General features: G+C 42.0%; 1 protein-coding gene across 1 annotated transcript in view; it reads left to right on the forward strand.

Annotated features, from left to right (window-relative positions):
* The window catches only part of Cntn6 (contactin 6), a 161409-nt gene extending 151671 nt beyond the window's left edge, over window positions 1-9738 (forward strand). The window contains exons 19-21 of the mRNA XM_027931907.3: window positions 7085-7197; window positions 8398-8566; window positions 9635-9738. Of these exons, the coding sequence (XP_027787708.2) occupies window positions 7085-7197; window positions 8398-8566; window positions 9635-9738 (386 nt within the window). The remainder of the gene's footprint in view (window positions 1-7084; window positions 7198-8397; window positions 8567-9634) is intronic.
* The last annotated feature ends 1269 nt before the right edge of the window (window positions 9739-11007 follow it).

Here is an 11007-nt window from a genome sequence, read left to right on the forward strand (position 1 = left end):
TTTCTGAATTGAATCAAATACAAAATCTTTGGCAGGTCCCAATTTATTTCGTGAAAAAAATCTACTTTCAGTATTTCTTAAAAATTCGGCTTTCACCAGCCTGTATGCTTCAGTGCCATTAACATAATAGCCAACAAGCCCTTGAGAGCAAGGAGGTGACACAAATCTCTATCCTGCTGTATCTGAACACCAGCCCACCTTCCATCGCGGTCTTTTGACATCCTACATGTCAGACGTCATGAGGACAGAATGCTAATGCTTCCTAGTGATACTGTCACAAGTTGCCACAGACAGTATTTTAAAACAAATAGAAATGGATTGTCATATGCTTTTAGAGTTCAGAGGTGAAGAATAGTTTCCCTGAGTAGAAATCTCCGTGTCGGTAAGGACCGCCCTGCCTTTGGAGAATCCGGAGAATTGTTCCTTGGGATTTCCTGGCTTCTGGAGAATTCCTGCTTCCCATTTTACACTTTGAGTGCTAGCAGCCCTGGGGGAGCTTCCTCTCTCTCTCTCTCCCCTCTGACCCTCTGCTACTGTGAGCACAGCTCTTTGAACTCCGACTCTCTTTCTTCAGAACCTTAGGATCCCATCAAATCCACCAGAACAATCCAGGGTGTTTAGCCCACACCAGATCCTTAACCTAATCCCACAGACAAGCTCTTCTTTTCCACGTAGAGTTACATAGCCCCAGGATCTGAGGATTAGGAGGTGGACCTTTATTGGAGACTATTTTTCTGCCTGCCACAGTTATGGAATATGGAACTCCGAGCCTGTGACTCCAAGCCTGTGTTAATTTCTTCAAATTATACCTCTCTTTGGATATAAGGTACCCCCCCCCAAAACCTTCCATGTGAGAATATACAGCAAATTTCAGAAGTGAGATGGTGATAAGAGCTGTGACCTAATCAGTGGATGAATCCTCTGATGGACGAACAGTGGTAACCATAGGCAGGTTGGATATCCTCACTGCAGGAGGTAGGTCACTGGGGGTGTTCCTTTGGGGTTTATATTTTGTTCCTGGTGAGTAGAGCTCTCTTTCTCTCTCTATCTGCTTCCTGGTGCCATGTCCTGAGCTGATTTCCTCTTCCACCATTAAACCACGAAGCAAAGAAAAGACCACCCACTCCAAGTTTAAACCAAATTAAAGCAAGCTTGTAATTCCGGCCGGCCGGGACTGTCTCTCCCCAAAATCCGTGGGTTAGAGATCATCACCCCAGCTCTCCAGGAACAAGGTTTTATAGCACAAAAAAGTTGCAAAAGGGGGGTGTCTTGAGAACTTACAGATAACAGGATTTTGACAAGCAGAATCCAAAGGCAGACAGTAGGTTAATGATCTAAATGGTTCAACATTTCAAGTTAGGGAGTCAATTTAGATCCCAACACCAGAATTTATGAGGTGCCACTAAGGTTTCAGAGAGGATTGTTATCTGGTCAGGGAAAGCCAGGCGTGCGTGAGTTCAAGGCACGGGCAGGCATTCCAAGCAAGTTTGGAAATCGCAGGAATTTATAGCAAAATAGAAATTAACTTTTTATGACTCTGTGATGAGATGGCTCCCAATCTTCAGGTGGAATTAGGCTGGGTTCACCCGTCTACCAGTGGAATCAGCCAACTATGGACTGAAACTCTGAAATCAAGGACCCAGACAAACCTTTCCTCCTCTAAGTTGTTCTTCTCAGATCTTTTGGTTACAGCAACGAATAGCTGACTAATGCACTCTCTAACCGTCTGAGTAGTCTCTCCTCCTCCAGATGAAGCCTCAAACTGCTCTGAAATTTTTTTTTTGGCCTAAAATGCAAACCTAGCCTTCCCATATCCCCACATTTTCATTCTTCTCTTTTCCCATAGAATGAAAAATTAAAAAAAAGACACACTCGATCTTGGCCAGTCTGTCTCAAAGTCTCTTCCTCTCCTACCCCTCAACTAGCTCTGACAGTCGTCTGGATGTGACTCCCGCTCAGCCCTCGTCCATCTGTGTGACGCGTCCACTTTATTTGACAACTCTGGATACACCTTCTCATCTGAGAGAGGAGCAAGGATGCTGTGTACCTCTAGCCCTAGCAATGAGACCCGAAAGATGTGGCTAGCGGACACCCTGGCGACCCAGTGGCTGCCACGTATGAGCGCTCCGTGCCTCCTGTTGTGTGTGATTCTTCTTTAGAGGGGATTGCACATCGTTGCATTGTTAGAGAGCAGGAGGGAACCGCTCTTTGCTGCCCAATTTTCTCTTTATAAATTCGTGGCAGAAATTTTCTTTTGGAAGGACACCCACCGCCTACATGAGAAATCCCTTTAATGAAATGTTGGAGATAGCCCTGATTCTAAATACCAGCCTTGGATTTCACTTGGATTTCTCCACGTCCTTGAGATATCATCACGATCACCTCTGAGTCGTGGTGACATCGAAAAATTCTGTATCTATCGCACATTCAAACTGTCACTGTGTGTGGATTCTCTGTCTGATGTCTGATCTTCCTCTGGGAATTGAGATAGCAGAGCTCATATTTACCAAAATCTCTGCCTAGTCTGATTGGGTTAGCTAAAAAGGAGGTAGAACCTTTTTTTTTTTTTTTTTTTTTTTCTTTCCTGGAAATAAGATGATTTGTTTATCCACTAAAGAGATAGTGGCTTTTGGGATTCTTGCCTTCAGGCACTTTTTCTTGTAGTAGAAAAATAACTGAAAGTAAGCAAAGATGGAGTTGAAATACTAATGAATTATGAAAATACTGTGAATAAAATAAGAGTCTCAGATATATCTAAGAAGAGATACCTGTCCTGGAAGAATGCATATTTGGATAGGTCATCAAAGATCCAAAGAATTAGAAGACTGAAGGACTTCTACATTGAAAAAAAAAAATTGCATAATACAAAGTTGCTTCAGTGTGCTACTATTGTTGCTATGGATGACCATGATGACAGTGGTGTCCCTGTATTTAATAAACCTCAGCCACTCAGCTGTACGGACTGTGGCTAAGTGATATGACACATTTGCAAAAGGCAGCTCAGAGGATCTCCAAATATACTGTGATCCACCCAGACATCACTTACAAGGCATTTAGATTTTCAACGAAAGGAAGGAAAATATTTACATAAATTCTAAGAGGAAAAGAAAAATAAAAAAAAAATACCCCAAGCAAAACAAACAAAGCCCTGCTCGCGTAGAAAGACGCACTGAGAAACAGGAGCAGAAAGTGTTTACAAATTTTGTCTCCATTTGGCCCCTGACGTTGACTGACTAGCGCTGGGTGCTGGATTCTTTCTTGCTGTAAATATGCAATCAATCCATATTTAGACATAAAGGAAGCATTAAGCTTTTATTCTCTCTTGCACTTATGTTCTTTCTCTCTTGCCCAAATGTCAGCCCCATGCTGTTACTCAGAAGTGTAACATAAGAAGTTGTTTTTGAATTGAGTTCACAGTGTGAACTACAGTTGAATATAAATGCCATCTACAGAAAAATTGATTACAGGGAGACCATTAGAGCTGTGGAGGCTAGTTTAATGTCGCTTTGTCATTTGATTAATAGGAAATGATTTCGTCCTTGGAAATTGCCTGCAAAACTTTTTTTTTTTTTAACTAGAAGTACTTGTTTGTTTAGTTTACCAGTATAAACCTGGTACAGGCTTTATGACATGTGTTTCATATATTCCACAGGAAGAGCTTTGGCTTTTTGCGGGGTGGGGGTATGAGAAATTGAACTCAGGGGCATTCGATCACTGAGCCACATCCCAGCCCTATTTTGTATTTTGTTTCAAGGAAGGGTCTCACTGAGTTGCTTAGCAGCCTCGCTTTTGTTGAGGCTGGCTTTGAACTCACTATCCTCCTACCTCAGCCTCCTGAGCCACTGGGATTATAGGCATGTGCCCCCACACCTGGCCTTTGGCTTTTTAAGGTAATAGAAATTACAGTTTCATCCTAGACATTTACAACCCACTTTAATCAGCTTCATGGAGACAGAGCTGGTAACAGTGCTCTTTTTAAGGTGATAGTCTTCTAAAGAGCTTTCAGAGGTTTTTTTATTATTATTATTTTGTTTTTTAATGGCAGATGTGTGGCACAGTCATTTTAGAAACCCTTGTGGATAAAGATAAAGGTTAGAGACTAGTAGAACTTCCCAGATAATTAGCCGAGAGTCTTCCATTTGTATCTTCCTTTCAAAAATCCTATAAAGAAGCAAGTGAGAGTTGTATTATTAAGGGACAGTCTTGAATATATGCTAATTATACTTAAGAAGTGAATCAATTGCCCGCTTCTGAATTTTACTATTGGTAACAAACCACGGTTGAACACCATTGAAAAACTGATTATTTCATAACACCACAGTGGCAAACGTCTGGTCTTAGGAGAGAGAATTAACAGTTATTGAGTTTTTTTTTTTTTTTTTAATATGTACCACTAAGGAAGAGAAGCACGTTTCATATTTTGTTTCATATAGGCTGAGAATCTTATAAACTAGGAGTGATTAGTCTCATTTCAAAAAATAAGACAACCAGGGCTGTTGGCAGAGAATAGATGCAAATTCAAGTTCTCTCTGACTTCAAAGGCTGCCTCTTTTTACTCTTGTGATAGCAAGAAAAATAAAGCATTCTAATTAATCCATGTAACTGGCCACTCATTCCAAAGTACTCCTGGCGGAAGTCCCCTCAGATATTATTGGGGTATTTTGCTTCTGCTTTGATTGATGAGGAAACAAGAGCAAACATGTCAATCACAAGGTTATTGACAAGGTCACAACTCACTCATCCACACTGCTGGTGTAAGTCAGTTCTCTGTCTCCTTCTTGCACATTTGCTTCATCAGTGAACTCTGGAGGTTCAAAACAGTGCTTTTTCTCTAACACGAGCAAACAAATCCAACCCAGCACCCGAAGAAACGTTCCAAATCCATCAGGCCCAACGACATTGAAGGATGAATTTTTATTTGCTGCATATTGATTGCATGATGAAGTTCATGTTGCTGCTCCGTCTTAAAGAACAAGAAATCAAAGAAAGACAACCAAAAAGTATACCAGATTTTTAAAGCCGGAATATCTTGTGAGACTTTTCATATTACTTATGTTTTTTTTCTAACAGCTGAGAAAAAGAAAGAAAAAAAAAAAAGATGAGAAAAGACACTTTGGAGTAAAATACAGGAGGATAGTTACAAAAATCATTAATATTGCCATCTGGTCCTTCAGAGGTAAATGTATTGGCAGGGAGGCATTCAGCCTTTGCTGAACATAGACTTCTCGAGCCTTTAATTAGGGCTGGGTTCGTTCTAGGAGACGGTCAGTCCGATGGGTCTGTCCATCTAACGAACACACATGGATTGCCGTGGGTCCAACTTCGGCAGTTGTCTTTGAAGGTAGGACAACATAATGAATGGCTGGTCCACATTGGGTCACCTACGAATCTGCCCGTGGCCCACGGCATGATCAATGTGACCTGAGAAAATGGCAAAGGACCTTGAGAAGTTTTCTTTCACCATCTGATTGCAAGACACTTATGAAACATATCTGAATTGGGTGCCTCTTCTGTGCCACGCACGAGGGTGCTGGGGTCAGTAATAACAGAGTTGAGAAGGCTCAGATCCTGCGCAAAGTTAGAGAAACACGTGGCCGAGAGGAACTGTCATTCATCATGATAAATTCACAATAAATATAAACGGAGCCCCCATGGGAGCATCGGAGGGAGCATTTCTCTACATGTCCCAAGGGTGACATTTGTGGCCAGGTGAACAGTAGTGGTGTTCCGATGGATTTGGAGACCAGGGAATGCAGGGTCATACCACATGGGACACCCTGCATCCTGCATGATGAGAAAGAATTTCCAATACTGTGTAAGAGCTGAGGCAGTAGGTAAGTAAAAATTCCAACAGACGTCATATCTGCCAGGGTCATTCAGCTTCTCAAACTCCAAAGACTTGCCAAGAAACATCTTCCTGGGAAGTTTTATCTTTGCCTCTGCTTTGCAGCTGGATGATGTTAAATCTCTCCTAGTTTTTCACATGTCAAAAACAATCACCTGGGGCTCAGATCTTTGTCCAGGTCAAATCTCTGTCCCCCTGGTCATAGGGACGCACCTGATTGGAAACCAAGAGACCCGCCTTCTGACCTGGTCTGCCTCCAGATAGCTGTGTTTGTCGGGATGAGTGACTTCCCAGCCTGGAATCTGGATTTCTTGTTTGTAAATCTGTCTTGGTGAACTGGATCCTGTACTTTTAGGAGGCTGCCTCTAGTTCCTGACTTTCCCTCTCTCCCAAAAAAAAACATTGCTTTCAAGGAACTCAAAGCCACAGTTTGGAGTTGGAGGAGACACCCCGTGGAATAATCAATCTCTTCCTGATGATTTATTTATCCCCTTTTTTGGGTTCCCACCAGCTCTATTTACATTAAATGACATACTCCATGCTTACTGTGCAGCATGGGTGATAGAGTTGAGATAGACACACTTTTCTCATCAGAATTCTAGCTTGAGCTATCTGTGAATAGAGGCTTTTTCCATCTTCAAATAGTCTGGGCAGTTAGGACTTCTGTCACATACACTCAGAATGACAAAGACATGGTCTATACTAATATGAACACACAGCAGACTGTGCTAAGACCTTGACATTTTTCTCTTCTCCAGACTCTGCTAACAGATTCCCCTATTTTCTTTAAAATCAACCACTAATATTTTGCTTAGGATATCTTGAGTTGGTTGCAGTGTTACAGCCAAAGAGTCCTAAACAGTTCCAACGCCACCAGAATTTGCTTAACATACCCATTGACTGACAGCTCAATGCCATCCTAATCATTAGAGACTTTTGATTCATTTGTACACAACCAACACACTCAACGGCCATGATTAATAAATTAACACTGGACATTCGGGAAGCCATTATTAATTCATACGCTTGTCACAAAGACATTCTCAAATGACCGGAATTGGAATCAATTCTGCTTACTCTGATTACAATTAACACGAGATTTCAAATGACACCAAAAACATTTTAGCTCCTTCTATGCTAATCATCGGAGACTCGTTCTTCCCATTTCGTGTTATAGCACAGCGTGCAGTGGCCATGAGCTGATTAATATTCACTGGATTCTTTGATTGTCTTTTAAAGCTCCCAGCCAACCACCCGCCAACATTGCCTGGAAGCTCTCGAACTCCAAGTTATGCTTGAACTGGGAGCACGTGAAGACCATGGAAAACGAGTCTGAAGTGTTGGGCTACAAGGTGAGTCTTACTTTTCCCTTTAGTTCTATGAATTATGACACCAAGGAATCAGGAATGTCATTTTTTAAAAAAAAGTAGAAGACAAATTTGCTGCCTATGGAGACAGGATAATTTTGGTTTATTTATTTATTTATTTTGGTACCAGGGATTGGACTCAGGGGCACTCGACCCCTGAGCCACCCCCCGCCCCCCGCCCTGTTTTGTATTCTATTTAGAGACAGGGTCTCACTGAGTTGCTTAGGGCCTCACCATTGCTGAAGCTGGCTTTGAACTCAAGATCCTCCTGCCTCAGCCTCCGGGGCCGCTGGGATTATAGACGTGCACCCTCATGGCACCCAGCAGGATGATTTTACAAAGTTGTTTGAAAAATTGGTGCTTTAGGGTGCTTGACTGAAAAGGTCTCAGAGTCTGAGTCCAGTGATATATCCTGGGCCATCATAATACAAAATTTTACAGGGTTCCATATTGTATTTTTTTTTTTTAAGGTGACTCCTTTTGCCATCAAAAGGTGATGTGTGTTTGGGTAGTAGATGTGAAACGTCTATGAGGTCAAAGGATACATTCAAATAGAATTTCTAGAACTCAGGGTCCAGTATGCTGTGACCTTTCAAAATCATTCAGATGATTTAACAAGGGTATCGCCAAGTACCCGGAGCACAGCATGTCCATCAGTGGGAATACATACTCAGACACTTGACATGGGTCCAAACCTAACACCGACTTAAACAGCCAGCACCAATGAGGATAGCCTCAAGCCACTTAATTAGCAGAGATAAATCTAGTCATTCCAGAGACAGTGGCCAAAGTAGAAATCTTTTTGTTTCTTTCTTTTTTTGTTGGTTTTTTAAACTAAGATGAAACCCAAGTGTGCCCTACCACTGAGTCACATCCCCGGCCCTTTTTATTTACTGATTTATTTTATTCTGAGATAGATTCTTGCTAAGTTGAATAGGTCCTGGATAAACTGCTGAGGCTGGCCTCACCCTTTGGATTCTCCTGCCTCGGCCTCCTGAGTCACTGGGATTACAGTACCCGGCAGATAAATCTTTCTCTTAGCAACAAATGTGTTTAAAGAACAGACATCGCCTTAACTCTTTCATATGAGGGTCACAGTATGGATAATGACGTGCCTCATAGTGTTCCATAACAGGGTGTGACGTGTCTCAGGTCCCTATTAACCCCATTCACCATTTCATGCAGATTCTGTACCGGCAGAACAGACAGAGCAAGACTCATATTTTGGAAACAAACAATACCTCCGCTGAGCTCCTGGTGCCCTTTGAAGAAGACTACTTGATAGAGATTAGGACGGTCAGCGACGGCGGGGACGGAAGCAGCAGTGAGGAGATCAGAATTCCAAAAATGTCCAGTGAGTGGGGCCCCAGGGGCTCTTATAGATTTTCTAGTCTAAACAGCTGCGCAAGGAAACCTGGGCTTCAAGAAACTTCCTGATTCTTGTTAGATTATTGGGGAGAAACGAAAAGGCCTGTGGTTCCATTTTTATTGGTGAACCAGAAGGGAAGAGGCGATTTTTCTTTAATCTTTCCAACTTGCATTGTGCATTATTCATGGCAGTCTTAGGTTTATTCATTTGAGAAAAAAAAAAAACAAAAACACAAACTCCCTGTGTTCTTGGTGGGCAATTTCTTCATTCATTCTGTTGGCACCAAAGATGCAGAATTTTTTTTTTTTTTTTTAATGGATTCTTAAAGGCCTCGTAGAACACGGGTAGCAAATGAGAAGTGTGCTTCCCATACCTCGCTTTCCAGATTCAGGGCAGACATCACCAATCAACCAACCGCATTCATGATGAACCCCGCCACAACTTGGCAGTAAGATCCTTATTCAGGCCAGTGCCAATCAGTCAGACTTAGGATATAAGAATATTTTAGTGTCTTTGCTTGAAAGGAATGAGGAGGGCCTGTGGCTCTGATTAATGTCCAATCATCAACCATCCAAGTGTATTTTATTATTTTATTTTATTTATTTTGGTACCAGGGATTGAATGTAGGGGCACTTAACCACTGAGCCATATCCCCAGCCCTTTTGTGTATTTTATTTAGAGACAGGGTCTTGTTGAGTTGCTTAGGTCCTCTCTAAGTTGCTAAGGCTGGCTTTGAACTTTCAATCCTCCTGCCTCAGCCTCCCAAGTCTCTGGGATTACAGATGTGAGCCACCACACCCAGCCGTGACCAATTTAAACCTGCACTTCAGGCAGGCATCACCAATTTGGACCCTCTTTGACTGCTGTTTTGCATTTAAAACAGCCTAAAACAAAGAGTAAAGGGAGCTCCTAAAATTAAACATATTATAATTAAAGTGAATATAATAAAATATATGACTGGAAGAGAAATGAGTGTTTTGTATCTTGAAGAATTGATCTAATGAGCCATTATATGTTTCCAAGTGGTTTTGTGTTCTCCTTTTTATTTTGCAGGTCTGAGTTCCAGAGGAAATCAAGTCTTAGAACCTCGCACCCATTTCCTGTCCGTCATCATACCGGTTTTTTACTGTTTTGCTATTCAGCTGCTTATACGATGAATATAACCATAAATGGTTGGGAGTTTTCTGAAAGCTAAATCATTCTGTAAATATGCTCTCCAGCCTCCAACACGCAAATTCTTAATACAGACTTGTTTGGAAAGAAGAAAAATGTATATTATTAAGATCTTGTAAATATCTGTGGTACATTAATAAAAACAATTTTAAACACTTTTGAATTTGAAAGTTCACACATGATTGCATACATTCAGAGGTGCCAAGTTAATCCGGGGAATTGCAACTGCTGCGTCTTTCAAGAGACTTTTATATGGAGAGTAAAAATAACTCCCCTTTGAAGAGGATGATAGATACAAAATGGTTTTGCATCTCTGTGCATTTGAATGTACTCCAGGCCACTCACTTCAGTATTTAGAAAATGCTCCCTACATCCAAATAAAATATAATTATTTGTTTATAGTTGGGCTTCTTTCAAAGCATCAGCTATTAGAAGGCATGGTGTGCTTTAATGTCTGAATCAAGTTGGGATGAGAAATATTTGCACCCCCAAAACATGTATATACACAATGTTTTTCCAGGGTCACTTTTTATAGGGGGGGGTGCCAGGGAATGAAATCGGGGGCACTCAACCACTGAGCCACATCCCCAGCCCTATTTTGTATTTTATTTAGAGACAGGGTCTCACTGAGTTGCTTCGAGCATCACTGTTGCTGAGGCTGGCTTTGAACTCGAGATCCTCCTGCCTCAGCCTCCCGAGCCGCTGGGGTTACAGGTGTGCACCACGGATCGCGCCTGGCCAGACTCACTTTTTAGGCATTTCGGTCATGATAATGACCAAAAGAAGTGCTTCGCGGCAAAGGAAAAGAAATGAAGGGAAATGGGCACCCACATAAAATAACCCAGCCATCCTGACTTCCCGTGAACAGCGTCTCAGAGCCCAGTTTACCCTTTCAGCCGATTCCACATTCTAAGTTAGTTGCATGAACAAGAGTCAGGTCATGATTACAACCCGACAGCACTCTCCAGGGGGCCTTCTTGTTACATCATAAAGAATCTGAGATCAGAGGTATTGGACCAGGTTTTCTATGTTGTGGTCAACGTATATTTGGCATGGTACCTGGGCTCGGTTGTCAGATGTTTTCTGCAATCATAAACAAAATCCCATGTTAGCCAAGGATTTAGGAAGATTCCTGTGGGTAGAGTGTCCTCTAGGATGGATCCGAGAGAGTTCCTGGAAGCGCAGAGCCCGGAGAACACGGGAGGTGACTGCCACTCAGGATGTCCCTCCATTTCCTTCCCAGACAGCGTGGA

This window comes from Marmota flaviventris, chromosome 20 (assembly GCF_047511675.1).
Source record: "Marmota flaviventris isolate mMarFla1 chromosome 20, mMarFla1.hap1, whole genome shotgun sequence".
NCBI lineage: Eukaryota > Metazoa > Chordata > Mammalia > Rodentia > Sciuridae > Marmota > Marmota flaviventris.